Source organism: Mirounga angustirostris, unplaced genomic scaffold (assembly GCF_029215605.1).
Source record: "Mirounga angustirostris isolate CCGP_5_RB_7025 unplaced genomic scaffold, mMirAng1.0.hap1 SCAF_10, whole genome shotgun sequence".
NCBI classification, from domain to species: Eukaryota; Metazoa; Chordata; class Mammalia; order Carnivora; family Phocidae; genus Mirounga; species Mirounga angustirostris.
In genome coordinates, this window is record NW_026991718.1 from 3,984,499 (window position 1) to 4,005,173 (window position 20,675).

General features: G+C 47.4%; 1 protein-coding gene across 7 annotated transcripts in view; it reads right to left on the reverse strand.

Moving 5' to 3' along the window:
• ATP6V1C2 (ATPase H+ transporting V1 subunit C2) overlaps positions 1 to 16,109 on the reverse strand; it is a 52,864-nt gene extending 36,755 nt beyond the window's left edge. For 5 of the 7 annotated variants that reach the window (XR_010405390.1, XR_006792416.3, XM_045884083.3 and 2 more), the window contains exons 1-3: positions 15,984 to 16,109; positions 14,696 to 14,850; positions 12,132 to 12,199 (exon numbers count right to left, since the gene is read on the reverse strand). Coding sequence is in view for 4 of the 7 variants with exons in the window: in XM_045884083.3 (XP_045740039.2) it covers positions 12,132 to 12,199; positions 14,696 to 14,824 (197 nt within the window). In the remaining 3 variants the exon portion in view is untranslated. Of the gene's footprint in view, positions 1 to 6,325; positions 6,361 to 12,131; positions 12,200 to 14,695; positions 14,851 to 15,983 lie in introns of those variants that run through there. The other 2 variants (XM_045884088.3, XM_064571815.1) reach the window with 2 other exon arrangements.
• Between the last annotated feature and the right edge of the window lie 4,566 nt (positions 16,110 to 20,675).

Consider the following 20,675-nt stretch of genomic DNA (forward strand, 5'->3'; position numbering starts at 1 on the left):
TGTGAGTTATATCTTAATTTTTAAAAACAAGCCCCCACCTTTCTCTTGGCTTTGAAGGTGAAGACCCAGCCTGGAGGAGAATGTCAAGGACGGACTTGGCCCTTTACACTGGATGTCATCACCTTCTCCACAGTTCCTTGGCTCTGCACCCTTCTTTTCCATCACCGGTGGATTTTATAGTTACTACAATCTGTCCGAGCCCTGCCCTGGGTCACTGTCCTAGGCAGGCCACACCATCTTTCTCCATGTTTCCTTCAAAAGCCTCCTCTCTGCTTGTCTTGCCTCTCCTAATCTGGCCCCCTCCTGTCCATCCCGCCCACGGCAACCCGACAAATCTCTAAAACTACACAGCTTAGCATGCCATTGTGTTTAAACTATGTCAGCGGTCTCCCGAGAAGTTCAAATATTGACACTCAAGCTCCTTGGCAGAGTTTCCAAGGAGCACATCTACCTGTCCAGCCTCCTCCTTCTCTACCCAGCCAACCCTGCCCTTCCCGCACCAGCCTTCTGGAGGCACCTGGGATATCCTGAGCCACCTGGATGCTACTCACCGTTTGTAACAGCCCAAGCGCCCCTCCTTGTGGCAAGTCACCCCTAACAAATACAACACAGTGTCGGGTAACACCCCCGCCCAATACATGTTGCTTCTTGCACTCAATAAAAAACATACTGCGTCCATTACGTCCCAGGCGGTGTTACAGTGAACAAACCGACCACAGCAGCTGCCCTTGTGGGGCTTACTAGAAACTTCCCCCCAGCACGTCACTTATGATGCTATCCAAAGGGTTGGTTTCCTTATCTGGGTACTCCATCAAAACAAACAGGTCTCTGAGAAATTATTAATTGTACCACCACTAGCTCCAGCAAAAATACAGTGATTCTTGGAAAATACACAGATGCCCAGCAAATGCTGCCTGGATGGACGAGCGCCTAGGACGGGAAGCAGGTGTTAGATCGGCACTCCTCAGAGCCAACACGGTCCGAGGCCATCTTTGTTTTGTTCATGCATCACACAGGATTAAAATGATCTCTTCACCCATCTACCCCATCTCCCAGAATGTGAACTTTCCAAAGACTGGCCATTTCCTTAACAACACCACCTCGGCATTCCCTATGCCTACAAAATACTAAGTACTCAGTGCAATTGAAATAGCAAGTTTAGCCCATGATAAGGGGGCCAGGACCTGGGACCACATGGGACCCCATGCTTTAGAAGGTCCCAATGTGGCCTTCCTCCAAGCCAAGTCCATCCCATGGGGTCAGGAAGGAATCCAAAGATTTGAGGGTCAAAAGGGATGTGTGTACCCACACTTTGTGTGTCCAGGACCCTAGCTGCCTCAATGGGTAGGTATTTACCTAAGAGAAATTAAAACATATGTCAATACAAAGATTGTACACATGAATGTTCCTAACACCTTTCTTTTTAATAGTCCAAAACTGGGGTGCCTGGCTGGCACAGTTGGTTGAGTATCCAGCTCTTGATTTTGGCTCAGGTGATGCTCTCAGGCTTGTGAGATGGAGCCCCGCAACAGGTTCCATGCTCAGCAGGGAGTCTGCTTGAGATTCTCTCTCCCCCTCTCCCCCTGCCCCTCCCCCATCAAACACTGGTGCGCGCGCGCGCTCTCTCTCTCTCTCTCAAACAAACAAACAAACAAATATCCCAAACTGGAAGGCATCTAAATGACCCCCAACAGGTGAATGGATAAATAAATTGGGGCTCATCCCTGAAACAGAATACTACTCAGCAGTAAATAATGACTGTTAATAGACATACAACATGGGTAAACCTCAAATGATGATGTGGAATGGAAAACTCAGACCAAAAAAGGGGTATATACTGCATCATTCTCTTTGTATCAATGTTCTAAAAGATGCAAGTAGTCTTATAGTGACAGAAAGCCTATCGATGTTGAAGGAGCTGTGAGAAAGAAATTGATTAGAAAGGGGCACAAAGAACCTCTTGGCAGGGAAGGGATATGTTCATTATCTTGACTGCGGTGATGCTTTCACTGATGTGTCTATTTCAAAACTCATCAAATTGGACACCTTGAAAACTCGCTATCTATTGCTTGTCATTTATGTCTAAATAGAGCCATTGACGAAAAAAAAAAAAAAGCTACTATACCCAGGTAGCACTTCTGAGCTGTCAAGTTCATAAAAACCCAACATTTGACAAACACATTTTAAGAGAAAGGTTTAGGGAGGGCGCCTGGGTGGCTCAGTTGGTTAAGCGACTGCCTTCGGCTCAGGTCATGATCCTGGAGTCCCGGGATCGAGTCCCGCATCGGGCTCCCTGCTTGGCAGGGAGTCTGCTTCTCCCTCTGACCCTCCCCCCTCTCATGTGCTCTCTGTCTCTCTCATTCTCTCTCTCTCAAATAAATAAATAAAATCTTTAAAAATAAATAAATAAAAAGAGAGAAAGGTTTAGGGAAATGCAGACTCTTCTTCATTGCGGGTGGAAATGCAAAATGGTCAATGCAGAGAAATCTGGAAACATCCATCAAAATTACAAAAGCATATGAGCCTCGGACTCAGCAGTTTGCTCCTGAGAATTCACCATGCAGATACACCTGCACACCCTTCCATGCAAAGTAATAGCAGAGGGGCCAAGATTATATACTGCAGTATGTTGGTTAGTAACCGCTCCCTTCCCCATAAGCATAAATAAGCCAGCGTCCATCTCTGGGGCTGCTTAATACTAAACTATGATGCCTCTCGCATGTGGAATGCTAGGTAGCTCAGAAGAGAGACAGCTCCTTATGAACCAACCCAAGAAATCCCCCAGGATATACTGCTAAGTGAGAAATAAGCAAGATACATAACAGCATGTGTGGATTACTATTTTGTGTTTAAAAAGGGGGAAGATAAAAATATATACTGAAATTTTCTTGTGTTTGCATTAGGAAGCACCGAAAATGTATCCAAGCAATTCGTAACACTGGTTTTAAGCAGGGGCCAGGGAAGGGGTCAGATGGGGGGCAGGGGAGGAGCGGAGGGGAGACAGTGTTAAGGGGGATTTCTCATTGTTTTTTATCTTGGATACATGTGAATGTACTACCTGTTTGGGAAAAAAAAAAATTTTTTTATTATAAACTTTTTAATATACATTTAGAGTCCCTGGCCTGGAGATCGACTTCCTTAAAGCACGTTGAGATTAAATGGGGTCATGGCTCGTAAAGAGCTCACTGAACAGTAGCAGCATTCCTCACCATCTCCAGCCTGCCTGCCTCCGAATCACCCTGAGCCTCCAAAACTCCAGATTCCGAGGGCGCCTGGGTGGCTCAGTTGGTTAAGCGTCCGACTCTTGATTTCAGCTCAAGGTCGTCCTCAGGGTCTTGAGATGGAGCCCTGCGTCGGGCTCCATGCTCAGCAGAGTCTGCTTAAGTTTCTCTCTCCCTCTGCCCCTCACCTCTGTGCTCGCTCTCGAATAAATAAATAAAATCTTTAGAAAATTAAAATAAAATAAAATAAATAAAATGCAGGTTCCGGGACCCCGCCCCGGATGCACCCAATCAGAATCCCTGGGGGGTGGTGCCCAAGGACCTGTATTTTTTTTTTTTTTAAGTTCCCAGGGGATCATATGGGCTGAAAGAGGAGGTCCATGACCTCCTGATGGGGCAGATGAGGGACATGTATTCAGTCCATATTTACTCAGCTCCCACTATGAGTCAGGCGCTGTTCCAGAACCTGCTTTCTTGGGGCTTATATTCTACAGGAAACACACAAAGACCAACAAGAAAAGTATTAAATAGTAGCATATGGAATGCAAGTATCAAAACAGGTTGACCTGGCAGGACTAGGCAGACAGCTAGGCTGGAGAAGGGCTCTCTGAAGGAGGTGACATTTCACCTGAGATGGGGATGACAAGAAGGAACCCGCCCTGCAAGGGTGGGGGGCCTTCCGGGTCAAGGGAAGCTTAAGCGTGACCCAGAGCAGGATGGAGCCAGGGGGGTGGCGGGGTGGGGGGTGCATGAAGGAGGATCTGAGGGCCCGACTCGTTAGGGCTCTGGAAGCCAGGGTCCAGAGCATGGATTCTATATGGAAGGCACTGGAAAAGCCACAGAAAGGTTTCAAGCACCAAAGTCATGTGATGGGGTGTTTTGAAAAAAGACGACTCCGGCTGCCATGGGGAGAGTGGCTCAGTGGGAAGCAGGGCTGGGGGCGGGGGGGGTGGGGGAGTTTGTTGCAGGAATCCGGGGACAGGGGGAAGATGGCTTGTGTGAAGGTGCGGCTCTGGACATGCCGAGACGTGGATGGCTACAGGCCAAGTTTGGAAGGTGGTGCCCAGGGGGCTCCATCCTTACTGGAGTCCCAAGTGGACTATGGGCCTGGAAGGAACACCAGATGCCTGAGCAGCAGGTGCGTGGGCCCATGAGCCTTCGACTGAGGTGGGAAGGGCCCCAGAGAGGAGACCCTATATACGTACGCTGTCTGCTGAGAATGATATTCACGAGGACATGAAGCCAATTCCAAAAAAGGACCATTTAAAGCTGCCCCTTAAGCTCTTGAGAACAAGAAAAGGCTAAGTGGCTTCCATCTGGTTGAGGTGTGAAGAGCCAACAGAGGGCCGAGCGAACCAACGTGGTTGGGCTGAGGTCTGGACGAGGGTGGAGCCATGGGTCCCAGGAGTTGGTCAAGATCTAAGATGGAAGTAAGTGCCTTATACTAAATTTAGCCTCTAGAGGATTATTTTGTGGATTTCACAAAGGAGCCTCCGGCTGCCCCTGACCCCAGGCCTGCTGCATATAAAGCAGCCGACCCACATTCCTTCCCTGCTGGCCCGACTTCTGGTTCAGTGAGAGCTGCTGGGAGACTGGGTGGTGGAGGGAGGGGGACTGTCAGGGCCTGAGTCACCTCAGGCAAAGCAGAGTGTCACAGCAGGGCCTGAAGGAAGGGATGCAGGCAGGCAGGCAGGGGGGAAGCGACCTGCCCTGGCTCAGGCCTGGGACAGAAGCAGGTAGACCAGGTTAAGGCCGGACCCGCTGATTGGCTACATGACTTTGCACAAGGAGCTTTGCTCGGGGAACATCAATATTCTCATTTATAACGGGTGGATAGTCACCCGGTTCACAGGACGGTGGCAAAGATTTCGTGAGGAAATGAAAGAAATGAGAAGCGCCTAATACAGCGCCTGGCCCACAACAAGGGCTCGGTGAAAGGCAGTCGCCAGAACAGGGTGGAGGGCAACTCCAGACAGAAAACAGGACTGAGGCACACACACCACCAAGTGACAAGCCCCAATGGAGTGACAACTGTCATGGCCTTCGTGCCTCCAGCACGAGCGGAAAACTGCAACACGTATGAAAGCGTGGACAGAGTAGATATGAAAATCCTTGCAACTGTTGTTCCTATAAACACGTATCAGCTCTAGACAATGAGAACGAGAGAATGCACCATCCTAGGCACCCAGGGACACTCAGGAAAAGCAGCAATAGAGGAGGTCCCAAGGAATGCAGGTGTTCAAGCGCCACCTCAGACCTACTGAATCAGAAATTCTGGACGTGGAGTCCTGTAATCTAAATGTTGTATGGGGCAGGGAGGCACAGAGAGAATCCTAAGCAGGCTCCATGCCCAGCGAGGAGCCCAATGGGGGGCTCGATCCCACGACCCTGAGATTATGACCCCAGCTGAAATCAGGAGTCGGACACTTGACTGAGCCACCCAGGTGCCCCTCCAGTAATCTATTTCTTAACAAATCTTCCAGATGATTCTGAGGCACACTGCAGTTTAAGAGCCACTGATTTAAGTGGCCTGGCAGTGGCATGCCAGGTGTTAACTGTGGAGCTTGTAAGAAATGCAGAGTTCCGGGGCGCCTGGGTGGCTCAGCCGTTAAGCATCTGCCTTCGGCTCAGGTCATGATCCCGGGGTCCTGGGATCGAGCCCCGCATCGGGCTCCCTGCTCTGCTGGAAGCCTGCTTCTCCCTCTCCCACTCCCCCTGCTTGTGTTCCGTCTCTCGCTGTGTCTCTCTCTGTCAAATAAATAAATAAAATCTTTAAAAAAAAAAAAAAAAAAGAAAGAAATGCAGAGTCCCAGGCTCAGCCCAGACCCACTGAGTCAGGATTTCCATTTTATCAAGATCCCCAGGGCGTTCATCTGTGTGTGTGTGAGCAGCTCTGTCTAGAGCTCTAGCCCAACGCTGTCTAACAGAAATGTAATTGAGCCACACGTCATTTAAAAATTTCTAGTAGGGGCGCCTGGGTGGCTCAGTCGTTAAGCGTCTGCCTTCGGCTCCGGTCATGATCCCGGCGTCCTGGGATCAAGCCCCCAAGCCCCCCATCGGGCTCCCTGCTCCACGGGAAGCCTGCTTCTCCCTCTCCCACTCACCTGCTTATGTTCCCTCTCTCGCTGTGTCTCTGTCAAATAAATAAATAAAATCTTTATAAATAAATAAAAATTTCTAGTAGCCACATTAAAAAAAATTAACAGTGAAATTAATTTTAATAATATATTTTATGTAACCCAATATCCAAATATTATTGTTTCAACAGGTATTAGGAATTTTTTTGAGGGGGGTACTAAGTCTTTCAAATGTGATGCTTCATACTTTACACATCTCATTTAATTAGCCGCCTCTCAAGTGCTCAAAGGTCCCCCGTGGCTAGCGGATGCCTTGTGAACAATATGGAGAACAGAGTAAAATTTCCAAATTCTTTTTACGAAGCCATCATCATTTTTACACTGATATTTCTTTCTAATTTTGTGCTGTCATACGACAGACCCATTTAATATTGTGGTTAAAATGAGGACTCTAGAGCCAGACTCTCTCTAACCCTAACCCTAACCCCTAACCCTAACCCTAACCCTTAACCCCTAACCCTAACTCTAACCCTAACTCTGGACTCTGGGGTCAGACTCTCTGGCCTCTCACCTTAGCTTCAATAAGGAAATTCAGTTAAGTTTGTGGGTCATGAAATTAAGACATGAAAATCCCTATTTATAAACAGTAAATATTTCAAGAAAAGATCTCATTTCTAATAGCAACTACATAAAAAATAAAATTCGGGGGAGAAGAGTCAATGAGATACTGTACAGGACCTTTGCTGAATGAAACATGAAAGCTCTCTTCCAGAGGAACAAGAAAAAGAAGTCAACTGAAAGATGCACTGTGCTCATGGAAATACTCAAAATGGTAAGGATGTTAATCCCCCCTAATTTCAGTATAATCTCAAATGAATTATCAGTAGGATCTTTGCACCAACCATGTGAAAGGTTCTGTCCTAAATGCTTGGGATATATCTAAATTAAAAAAAAAAAAAAATCTGTGCTTAGTAGATAACCTCCCAGTAAGGTCTTTCAAGGTTTGTAAATATTAGGGCTGGAGCGTGAATGTATGTGTATTTTTTGTTTTGTTTTACCAAGGAAGAATTACACAAAACCCTCATAAGGACTGCCTATGGGGAGAACACCTGGGGTAAACTGCAACTTTCTTTTTTTACCTTTGTATACCATTTAAATTTTTAAGTGTTTACAAATACTTTATAAAATGCCAATGTTTATCTGAGCAATGAGTAAGACATGAGTAAGACATTTTAAAATGTGTGTATTTAAAAAAATCGTAACGAAGATGATTGGTGAATCTGGATCAAGGCTCTATCCTTCCTCTGCTGCCCTGAGACATTCCAGCTCTTTCTAGGCGCATCTCTCTGGGCACGTTTGGTTCCTCATATGGAACACCAAGGCATTAGATTCGCTCTCTAAGGGTCTGTGCAGTTCCAATATTTCTCGATTCTTTCTTCCATTCATGCATTCAGCTGCTTTTGGAGGGCCTACAATGTTACAGGGGCAAAGGATCTAAGTGTGCCAATGACTAGCCTCAGGGACCTTAGAGTCTAGCTGGAAGGCTGATATTTAAGCAAATGATCCCATAAGAAAATGCACAAGTGCATTGCAGTAAGCGCTATGGAGGAGGAGCGTACCAGGACAGGGGAGATGAGCAGGTCTGAAGGCAGGAGGTGGGGCGGGTGCGGGGGAGGGAGGAGAGTCTGGGTGAGCTGAGCAGCATGAGCAGGTGTTAATGGGGGTTTACAGGGCGGGGGAGGATGGAAACAGTCATTAAGAGGAGGAGAACAGCGAACACCTACAGTAGGACTGCCAAGCAGCTTTGAGAAAGGCACACAGCATTAAGGGGCATTCAACTGATTATTTGCCTAATGAATTGAAGAAACGTCATACAGCCAGGGTAATTTTTTAAATTATATTTTGCTTCTCTTTGGAATGCCCTTAGAAGAACCCACTCCCTAAGATCTGCGTCATTAAGCAGACATCGGCACTTCAGATATATAATCTGTGATCCACATCTCTGAGCTAACCCTCAGCCAACTTTGTGGAACCCCAGGGGTAAAGAAAAGCCGCCAACTATTCCACAAGCCAGGTACAGTACTCAGGGGCAAGCGACAGTCACCAGTGTGCCCCAGGAACCATGGGGTGTATCTGAGTGCCGAAGCACCTGTGAAATGTAATATTTCAACCCGCATCGCAAAAGAAGCGAAGAACCTGGGAAGAACTCAAAACAGTAATAATAGTGGGGGGGCAACAAAATCATTTGGTTTCTCAAATGTTCACGAATTACAGTGTAAATACCGAGTAAACTAACAAAGGCAGCATGGGGGAATAAAGAAAAAAAAAAGGCAGTAAGCAAAACCTGCCTTCCAGTTATATGGAAAAACACTCTAGTGCCCCAAGTAAATAAATAATAAAAGGATATGGAAACAATACACCTTGAAAACTCTCGCCCCGCCTCTGTTCTCCTGGCCAGAAGCAGTGCTGACAGGTTTGCGCTGCTTGGGCTACATAGCCCGCTAGCATTTATTTATCTAACACCACCCGAGTCCCCTTTAACGAAATCAGGTAGGGCATTTCAACGACCTGAAGCCCGTGGGTTAGTGTATCCCATTATTTTACTCCAACCTCCAGCATGAGCTCCTAAGACAAAGTACCCTGGCCCCTGGACTAGATAAATGCTAGAAATAAGGGGTGCTCAGATCACACCATTTTCCTCCCTCCCACCCCCCCACCGTAGGAAGGCTCTTGAGACTATATGCCCACAAGGAAAAATAAAACAATGCATAGCCATTCTCACCACGCCTAGCCCTGGTTTTTGAAAACACCTCAATTCCTACCCGTTTCACAATGATATAGCCTTAACTTGGCCTGCTCACACATTTTCATGTTATTTCTTAAACACATGCTATGCTATCAGCGCAAGCAAACTGTGCAACCACTAGGGACGGAACAGAACATGAATAAAAACAAGGCGAAAAGAAACAAAAAGGAAAAAGGAAGGTGGAAATAATAATCCAGGATCACAGAATTTTAGAGCTAGAGGCGGCTTTGGGGAATAAAAACCAGGCTCCAGGACTTGCACCAGGGCAGACAACTGGTAGCAAAGAAGGATCTAGAAGGGTCTAGAAAAGTCTAGGAAGGTAAAACGCTGACTAGCTGTCATTTCTGCAGTAGGTCTGGAAGCACTTCTTAAGGCAATATTGCGCTCCTCACTGCACGGCCTCATGCCGGAGTGTGTCAGGACTGCTGAGAAAATCGAGAGCCATCTCCGGCCTAGGGCAGTGGGCTGGCCTCCATAGCAGCTGTCAGACCCAGCTCCCCGTGGAGCAGAACCGTCAAAGAAAGGATATTTAGGGATCAAGCCGCTTTTGCTCGGAGGTTCATTTTTCATAGAACGTGTCCTAGGATTTGGTAATACTTGATGTAACACGACTTTACTCCCCTTCATTCTTCTGTGAAAGCACAGAGAGGTTCACTATTATCCCATTTTACAGATAAGAAAGCCGAAGGTTAGTTTTGTTTTTCACAGACGGTGCGCTGCCAACGACTTGGCGACCACGACTGCCTTTCTGTGGTCAGAGCAACATCCCACGGGTAGCAAGTTATCACTAACAAAGCAGCAACAGAACCCAGAAAACCCTAATTTCTAGCTCATGGCACCAATCTGCAGATGAAGAATCGTCAAAGTGCGATCACGAGGACGCCTATAAAAATGCTTAAAAAAGGCAGTGACACATCATATCACCGTAGCACTGAAAAGAAAAAACAGCAACATCCACAAACCCTGAGAATCTGAAACCCTCTATGGAGGCGGCAAGATCAAGCAGTCGGCCCTGGGTCTGTGTCCTGGTCATGACCTGGCCTGTCTGGACTGTTTTCCTCACCTACCCCCTCCGCATTCTGTTTCAATCAAATGAGAACATTGGTGAAACAACACATTTTCAGTTGCACCAAAACTAGGGGTTATTATTTTAAAACACCCAAATAAATTATGGCAAATCCCTGTGGTATAACATTATAGTAGAACAATCAACGGTGAGATCCAAAGTATAAAATATGAAGAGAGGGGCGCCTGGGTGGCTCAGTCAATCAAGAGCGTCTGACTCTTGATTTCAGCTCAGGTCATGATCTCAGGGTCATGAGATCGAGCCCCGAGTTGGGCTCCGCGCTGGGCATGGAGCTAGCTTCAGATTCTCTCTCTGCCTCTCTCCCCCATAAAAAAAAAATACGTTACGGGACTCCACCTCCACCTCCAGAATTTCTGATTTGGTCTGAGGTGGGGTCTGAACATTTGCATTTTCATGTGTGAAGTGAGTGCTGTTTCTATCTTTGGGTATTTGCAGATTTCTTGGGACATCCTCTATTGCTGCTTTTCCTGAGTGCTGGGCATGGAGGCTGCTTGGGATTCTCTCTTCCCCTCTCCCTCTGCTCCTACTCCGCTCATGCTCTTGCTCTCTCTCAAATAAATAAATAATCTTTAAAAAAAGATATGAAGAGGGGCGCCTGGGTGGCTCAGTTGGTTAAGCGACTGCCTTCGGCTCAGGTCATGATCCTGGAGTCCCGGGATCGAGTCCCGCATCGGGCTCCCTGCTCAGCGGGGAGTCTGCTTCTCCCTATGACCCTCCTCCCTCTCATGCTCTCTGTCTCTCATTCTCTCTCAAATAGATAAATAAACTCTTAAAAAATAAATAAATAAATAAAATAAAATAAATAAATAAAGATATGAAGAGAAAAGCAAGTTATAAAATATGTATAACATGATGTCACCACTATCCATATATGCATGCATAAATATGTGTAAAAAAAACTGGATGTATCTACTGCAAATACAACATAACATCCCAGCGGCATTCTCTGAGTGGTGTAATTACTGGTGATTTGTATTTCCTTTTTCATGCTTTTCTAAGATCCATCTGTATTTTCCAGTGATTATGTACCAGATTTGTAACGATTAAAAAAATAAATGACTTTAAGACTGTAAACTATCCTCATACACACACTTTTGGTGGGAATGGGAATGGGAATAATTCCTTGGAGAGGTGATGTGGGCATATCTGTACAAGTTTACACTGAATACTCTTTGACCCAGCATTTCAACGTGTAATTATCCCACTCTCACAAGTGCACAAAGAAGTAGAAAAAAGGACCATCACTGCAGCTTGTTTGTAATAGCAAAAGACTAGAAAACTTAAATGTCCATCAATAGGGAAATACTAGTAAATCAGGGCACCTCTATTCAAGCAAATACAGCCCAGTAGAGAAACTCAGTTATGGACTGACACCAAACTATCTCTAAGATACATGAGTAGGCGAGAAAAGCAAGGTGCAGGATATCTGCTATCATTTGTGTAAACCTGCTTTTCAAAATAAATTCATATTCGGTGGTACATGTACAGGATGTCTCCAGAAGGTGCCCCCAAAATGATAATAATGTTGCCACAAGAGAGGGAAAGTGAGGGAACAGGAAAGAGGAAACCAGACGAGAGGGAAACTTCTTGTCATTGGATAGCCTTCTGTCTGTACTTCGAATCTTTTACAAACACAAAACCAAACAAAGAACCTTAAAATGTAAAAGCCTGGGGGGAAACGGCATCAATTATTTTTCTAAAAGTTTTAGTACCTTATGCCAGAGTCCTCTTCATTTTGAATGCAGCCCCCTAAAAAACACTGCCTCCAGTGGAAAAAAATACTACTTGAGGGACCCCACGTGCTGCTGCCGACCCGGTGCCCTCATGTGACTTCTAGGACCAGGTTTGAACACGTACGGGTTCAGCCAAAGCAAGAGCACTGTGTCCTCTGACAACAATTCCAATTCTCACTTGTATGCAGTAAATAAGAAATAGTTTACCTTTCAGCAAAGGTATCGAGTTTCCCCAGCTCATCGGAGAGGCCAACAAGGGAATCCAAGGTCCCCACCTAGAAAGATCGTGAAGAAGTTAGAGGCTCACACTTTATGGCAGAGAAGTGTAGGTCACTTTCAACAACAGTGCAGGGAGTTCTCTAACCTCCATCTCTCCTTGGTTATTCTTGTCAATAGCCAAACTGGAAAATGGAAAGAGCTGTTGAGAGAGTGGATTGGGGATATTTTCTAATTTTTTATTATTATTATTATCATCATCATCATCATCATCATTTTTCCCAACAGGATAAACTGTCCTACTTCTGCCATAGGAAGAAGTGACCACTGTGTCATTTTGAGACCCCAGCTCATTTTCTTCTTAGAATGGTAGTCTGCCAGGCATGTGAGTAATCCCCATAGCTGAGGAGACGTACCAGAAAGCAAGTTAAAGAAGCTGCCATTTCTGGGGCACCTGGGTGGCTCAGTCAGTTAAACATCTGCTTTTGGCTCAGGTCATGATTCTAGGGTCCCGGGATGAGCCCCACACCGGGCTCCCTGCTCAGCAAGGAGCCAAGGAGCCTGCTTCTCCCTCTCCTTCTGTCCCTCCCTCCCCCTCTACTCCATCCCCTCCTCTCCCCGCTCCCCAAATAAAATCATAAAAAAAAAAAAAAAGAAATTGCTGTTTCTAAAGCCTTTCTCCCCCAAGATGTCCAACAATCCCTGTCTCTGTTCTCCTTTGCTATTACTACCAATGATCTTGCAGGTGCAGAGGGTCAGCTCTCCCTCCCACCTCATCATTCATGCAAGTCTTTTTCTTTGCAGATTACTTGTACCGATCCACTTCTTAATGTGACAAGTATGAGAGTCCAAAACTGTATTTAAAGAGCCAGTCTACAGAATCAGAAGGAAAGGCTTTGTTTTCATGTCACCAACCACCAATCAGACATTCAAAAGTAATCAGGATTAACAGTGTGTGTCAACTATACTCTCACAAAAGAATACTTTTAAAAAAAAATACTTTAAGAAAGTAATTAGGCGGGGGGCACCTGGGTGGCTCAGTCGTTAAGCGTCTGCCTTCGGCTCAGGTCATGATCCCAGGGTCCTGGGATCGAGTCCCACATCGGGCTCCCTGCTCAGCGGGAAGCCTGCTTCTCCCTCTCCCGCTCCCCCTGCTTGTGTTCCTGCTCTTGCTATCTCTCTCTGTGTCAAATAAATAAATAAAAATCTTTAAAAAAAAAGAAAGTAATTAGGGGGGGCGCCTGGGTGGGTCAGTCATTAAGCATCTGCCTTCAGCTCAGGTCATGATCCCAGGGTCCTGGGATCGAGTCACACATGGGGCTCCCTGCTCAGCGGGAAGCCTGCTTCTCCCTCTCCCACTCCTCCTGCTTGTGTTCCCTCTCTTGCTGTGTCTCTGTCAAATAAGTAAGTAAAACCTTAAAAAAAAAAAAAAAAGGTAATTAGGAAATGATGAGGCCCAGTTATCTCTAATACGTTGCTTCTTTTCAAGTAACTTGATGTTAAGCATCTTCTGGCGAGGGTCCTGTCTCTTCTTCCCATCTAACAAGCTGCCTTGCACAGAGTGGTGAGTGCACACTGATTCCCTAACCCTCATGGCGGGGGTCACCAGACAAACAGGGGCAGGTCTGAAACAAGCAGCAACATATGGGTTCAGAAACTTACCAGATCTGCAGCCCTGGTCTCCTTTCTCCGCCCTTCCTGATCTATCACATGGGACTGGTAAGTATTCCAGATGATGCGTTTGAAGGGCCTGGCCCCCAAAGTACTGCTCAATGAACACTAGCAAATACAGTAGCATCACTAAGAAGATTATATGGCAGTTTGCTACGAGAGGGGCCTCTGGGCGGTTGGGTGGGGCCATCCCTTCAGCACCCACAATGCATCTGCACAGGTGTCATCGAAAAATGCCTCAAGCGTCTTCCTTTGGGGAACTTGCAATCTTAGGAAGCACCGCAAAAATTCCAGTCTTCTGAAGCGAAAAGACTTGCACACCTTGCTCCTCTTTCACATTTGTTTCATTTTAACTTTGTTCTCCCCTGCAAGAGCCCTTAGACTCCTATCTCTTTCCTGTCATATCTCTTTCTGCCATCCGCCCACTTATCCTTAAATTCCCCTCCTGCCTCCCCACCAGTACCAGAGGGATCCGGAATTTCCCACCCTGTGCCAGGTCACGAGTTCGACCAACGCTGAAGGTCTCCAAACCTGCACATTTAAACTGTATTGTTCGTCTTCTTAGATGTCAAAGAGAAAACACGAAGAATTCTACAACAACTCACAAGGGCGCAGGTATGTAAAATGCTCTTCCCACTTTTTGAAGACACTGCACCCACCACACCCATCTCTCCCTGCCCTCTGTCTGTAAGTCCATAGGAACCACAACTAACTTTGGGCTACGGTGTCAAGTCCCATCCAGACCGCTGACTTGCCCTGGGCATCCTCACCCCCAGGCTGATCCTCAGCATTGCTGTCTTGGCCCTGTTATTTTCTCCTTGGCTTCCCAGAACACACCCACCCACCCCAACCCATCACCTCCTTCATCCTCTCCAGGATTTTACCTTGAAGTCAGGAATCGAGAATTTGGTGTTGTAAGACAGGTTGGACTTGGAGGTTACGGTGTTCATCCTCTCCAGAGCTTGTAAATTCTCCTGATCACCAGGGGCAGAAATTAACCAAAACTCGGACATGCTTCCCACCTTCTTTTATCCAGTTACTGACCAGAACCACAGCAACATACACAAACAGAAACAGGAGACAAGTGTCAAATCTCTACTCCTTCACCACTCCCTCCCCTCAGAATTAATCCTCTCCAGGATGTGTTGCTTTTCCCATTCTTTGCCCCTTTGACCTTCCAATTCAGATTCTCTAGTTCCAAGGACACCATATGCACAAAGCAACGTGCTGTTTCTTATCTCAACTGTGAAAGCCCTCAGGGCTCCACAAAGACTCCCAAGCCATCCATAGGGTGGTTCTGACCGGTTTTAAGGGTTGGGGGAGGCGGTTGGGGAGAACCAGATTGCTGTCCCTTTAACTTCCCCCTCTCTTGACACCATAATGCAAATGGGGGAGGGGGGCGCAGCAAGTCCCGCATGGGGCCCTCTGAAATAGTTTCTTCGTTTCCATGTTGTACTTCCCGGGATGCAGGATGGGGTGAAGGCAGGAATGAGACAAGGAGGCAATTTCACAACAGGGGCTCGGACAAACCCCAGATCTTAACTGACCAACCTTGAGAATGGTGCTAGCCTTAAAAACAGACTTCAGAAGAACTTTATTTTTCCCAAATAGAAAGAAAAAAAGGTGGTGGGATGACTACTAAAGTCCTTTTTCCGTAGGACCAGGTGTCCACTCTGCAGAGGTGGGTAACGTGCTGGGCCTGGCAGTGTCTGTCCAGCGTCTGCAGCTTCCAAAGGCGATTAGTTCTGCTCATTCAAACGTGCACACACCCACACCTCTCTCCCCCTCCGCCCGTTCCTCCCTTCCCTGCGCCTCGCAAAGCGCCTCGGACGCCTAAGGGGGAAAACAGGGTGACAGCCAGAGACCCGTCCTGGAAGCTTTGCTTTTTGACTCGCTTAGTCCCTCCCAATCCCGCGCACTAATAACGCAGTTCCTCTCGGTCTCGACTGCTGATGGCCTGGAGACAAACTGGCCCCACGCGCAGAAGCTGGGGAGATGCCACCTGCCCGGCCCCGGGAGGGCGCCGCGGGGGCGCCGGGTCCCCGGCTCCCACGGAGAAAGCGCGGCCCGGGACGGCGTGCGTGGACCGAGGCGAAGCGCGGACCCGGGCGCCCCCGGCCCGCGCCTCTCCCGCCGCCGCCCCGCGTCCCCGACCCCGCGGTCCGTGCTTACCGGGAGCCGGCGGCCGCGAGGGCGGGCGGGCGGGCGGGCGGCGAGCGAGCGCAGAAGCAGAGCGCACGGCCGGCTCCCGGGAGGCGGCGGCTTCTGCGCCGCGCCCCGCCCCGGGCTTTTATCCCGAGCGGGGAGGCGGCCCTCGCCCGCCCCTCGGTCATTTGCATACCGGGCCTCCCGCCTCCCGCCTCCCGCCTCCCGCCGTGGCTGGCCCCGGGGTCCGTGTCCGGGCTGCGGCCGCCGCGCGTCCGGGTGCCGCGCGGGCACTGGGTCCACCCGCGGGGTGGGTGCCGGCGGGATTCTGGGGAGCATCGGGCGGGGGGCGGGCTGTCTCCAGCCCACAATGTAGCGGGGCACACCGGACGGGGACGACCGAGAGGAGCGGGCGAGGCGAAGTACCCCGCACGGGGCCGCCCGCCCCCCGCGGCCGCCGCCTCGCTCTCCACCCCCACCCTGCGGTGACCCGGCACGGGGGCTCGGGAATCATCGGGCGAGAGGACTGATCCGTGGGAAGAAGCGCAACAGGTCCACCTATGTTTGGGGCACTCACCTGGGCAGAGCACCAAGCCTTCCTGTCCTTGTGGGCGTGAGCTTGGCCGGGTTGCCGAGGAAACTCTCCAGGGTCCCACGCGCCCACCTCACCTTACCCCCCTTCGAAACTGCCCTGGCTATAGGAGGGATTTAAAATGTAGTGTCTCACTACCGCGATGTGGGTTCATGATCCCTGCTGCTTGGAAAAAAAAAAAAAAAGAGAGAGAGAGAGGGAAACCCCAGAAATTAACCTGGGAATGTTAAAACACAAAAACTCTGAGAATTCATTTTCTCTGGAGTAAGAGGAGGAAACGTGAGTGTATCCTTCCCTGTGGACAATGTTTTCAGTGGTTTCTGGGAAAGATAAAAATCTCAGAATTATCTTTGGTGGGGGGTATTGAAGAATTCCTTAAGAAATGAGCTCCCCCTTACTAGATAAAACTACTCAGACCATCAGCCTAATTGCTGGGAATGCTTTCGGAATTTGCAAAGAATGGTAAGGTGGAACAACAGATGCTGGGATGAGAAGGCTCAGATGCAGCACAGAATGGTGGCTTGTAAAGGTCACAACATGTCACACTGCAATCCTATTGTGGGTTCGGAATTAGCAGTTTGGAACTCCCAGCACCTGCATGGTGCATCATCATTATTGGGACACTCGTGGGCATTAGTCAGTCCTTGCAACATCTTCCTGAGGGAGGACACCTGAAACCAAGGGATAAGGAAACTCGGTGTGTACAGGGAGGTAAAAATGGTAATTCCAGCGAAGGAGTGGCCTGGTTGGACCTTGAATCCGGGGTCTTCAATCTTGTACCTGACCCAGTAATGTCATTTTTTTCCAGCTAGGCCAAACGGAATCATAGAGCTGGGCACAAACTCATTTACAAACAAGGGGAGGGATGTTCCAGAAGTTACATGAATTGCTGGGTGTCATGTCACTGGTTAATGGCAGAGCCATGAGGGGGGACTTAGGCCTGGGATCCAAGGGTCCTTTGCCCTGCTCCCAGCCAGCCCGTGGGAGAATGTGTGCTTTCTATTTCAGTCAATGTTTTTCTTCAATATTCCAAACCATCACCCTGGCTTCTCAGACGTTGGGCAACACATTTAGAAGTATTCCCGACTTTGCTGATGGCACCGTTCTTTCTATAAATATGGCTTCCTCTAATAAGCTCGTTTCATGAAATAAGAGTTGGACACAAAATAACATCTGGACATCCGATTAAAAAGTTATTGAGGACCTACCGTGTTCCTTGTCTTACTTAAAATCTTCCTACTCAAAATCTAAAATCTTTCTGATTATGGTACATCTTGGGCTTCTTGTTACACATTGGAATTTGTGATCGCTTGGCTTGTTTCAACTAACTTTTTTCTGCTTATAAAGGTAATTCTGTGCTGCTTATAGAAGATTTGGAAAACATAGAATAGTATAAAGAAGAAAGTCAAAAAATCACCTGTATTTCCAACAGTCTGAAATAACCATGTTAACATCTCTCTTTGTTACTTTTTAATGCGTATTCATATATACAGACTTAGACTTTGGGGCAGGATTGAGATTAGATACTATTCATAAGGTTTGGCATCCTTCTGTTGACTGTTCTTTAAAGATCAAAAAATTATCAAGCCTATTTTATCAGTGAAGGATAATTCAATGTCATCAGCAATTTACCCAGCTCGGAACTGGAGTCAGGTATATTTGATTTCAAAGTCAAATAAAGAAATCTTGTTGGACAACTTACATCTTAAATAAAAGGGGAAAAAAAAAAAAAAACAGAGAGAGGGAGGGAGAGAGATGAAAACAGCACTGTCTTGCCCCAAGGTTCTTTCGATTTGCAGTTTTCAAAGGCAACATCTGTACTCATCAGTTTTGAACGGACTTGTGTTATTCTGTCAAGTTTCCCTATAATCAATCACCTTTAACACAGAGAAATAAGGAGATATTCACCAAAAGTCATGGAGCCTCTTCCCTTGATATATCTGGAGAATACAGAACAGCATTCCCACTCTATAGGGAAAGCGGTTCCTTTTCATATATCAGCCTGAAGCAGCATTTAACAACCCGTGTTCAGTTCCTCCAACTGTCCCCACACTCCCAAAGTCTCTGAAATCTCCACCTAAGTGACTTCAAGTTTATGCGCCTTGACCACTACTTTGAAAATACCCGTAGGTTATGGAAAGTGCTTCATAGACACACCCTGAAAGAACCCAGGTTATAAAGAACACGATCTCTTCCTGGGAATAAAGGCAAGGGAGGAAAGGCTATCAGCTTGGAATCATCTCCAGGTTATTATGAATTTGGCTTTGGCTACCTAGTCCAGAAATGTTTCTGCAGTTGGCACTGGTTATGTATTGAGCCAGCTGAAGTCTATGCAAGACGGAACAGTCCCGTCAAGTTTGGGAACTAGAAGGACCAGGCTGGCCTACTTGGTCTGCTCTTCTCCAGCCTCTCCCAGATGATGCCCTTTGGATCTCTTTGTTACTTCGTGGAGAGAAGTAGGATACTTCAGAGGATACTCCTTACAATTAACGCAGACACATAAATCCGTCTGCAGGTGGCTCAGGTGGATTTTTCTAGGCTTTTCCAAGAAGAACCCAGGGAAGTTTCTCAATAAGGACAGCTCTCTGGTGGAGATAAATATAAGTGGAGTTATCAGCTGAGTCAGTAGGGTGTTGGAGAAACAGAGTAGCTTTGGTATCAGGCAATTGGATGAGCCACTTAGCCTTACTGAGCTGTGGGTTTCCCCTCTGAAAACAGGGGAGCAATTATGCACATCTTTCAGGCTTGTCCTGCAGGTGAGAGAGAATAGCATTGGAGGCACCAAAGACAGTGCTTGGAAGCTGTGGTGTGCTCGTAAATGTTCCCTTTACTTCCTGCTCCCTCTCTTTTCTGAGATGTTCTGTGGGGTTTCACACCTTAACCGTGGCCCTTATAATAATGCCTCAGTGACACCCAGCATCCTTCTCCATGGGCCCAGAGTATTTTGATCTGCGTCTTCCCATTCAGCCAATACCCTTGTGATTTAAGGACAGCCATCATGATGTCTTTCACTCTTTGGTTGGACAAACCAAAGGCCGTGAATTCTCATGATTTATTTGCTCAAGTGTACAGAGTTAAGGAGAATGCTCATTTAAGGGGTGATTGTTGTTTTTTTCAGTATCTGCAAGGCAGTGGGGGGGACGCAAAAATAAATCAATTTTCAATCTAGTGATAGAGAAAAGCAAGTGTGGTGAACAGAATTTTAAGAAGTCCTAACTCACTAAGGTATGAATACAAACCCCGGAGCAGGATGTGAGACATGCATAAAAATGAGGTGTAAGCGTTCAAGAATGCTATGATCCTTGTTTCACAGATGAAGAAACAGGACCAAGGAGATTAAGTGATCTGAGCGGGAACACAGTTAATGGTAGACCTGGAACTTGAACTTCCTTCTTCTACTTCTGAGTGCATATTGCTCAACCAGATCTCCAAAGAAAGAGTTACTAGCACTCCATCCATGATTCCCTTCCTGGCTCTTCCATTCATTAGCTGAGTGAACTTGGACAAGTGACTTGACTTTGGTGGGCGATAAAACAGGGTGTAGAACGTACCTGTCTTCTAAGGTTTTTCCAGGGATTCCATGATATGGCACAATGACCGGCCCATATTAAGTACTTGGTCAAGGCGTGCTATGAGTATTAGCTCCCTTAGATACTCTTTGCTTCTTTTCCTTCCTTTGCCTCTCCTTTCCAGGTGCCTTTTTCCCCTCACAGGGTTCTTCTGCAAGACACTGATTCTGCCCTGTTGTCAACACGTGGCTCATTTGTCACTCATGCTTCAGTCACTTCAAACATGTCTTTGATGTAGTTAGCCTTGGAGAAAGGAGAGCACAACAAGTGCTTCAGGGAGACGCTATAGCGATGAGCCGCGCAGGGCTTTGGGTTCTGGCTTTGGAACTAAGAAGATCTGACCTCACGTCCCGTTTCTGGTGTTTATTAACTTGCCATGGACCCAATTTCCTTGTACTCCACTTTCCTTGTCTATAAAATGGGGACTTCCTAAGAGAGGGGCACCTGGGTGGCTCAGTCGGTTAAGCATCTGCCTTCCCCTCAGGTCATGATCCCGGGGTTCTGGGATCGAGTCCCACATTGGGCTCCCTGCTCAGGGCGGAATCTGCTTCTCCCTCT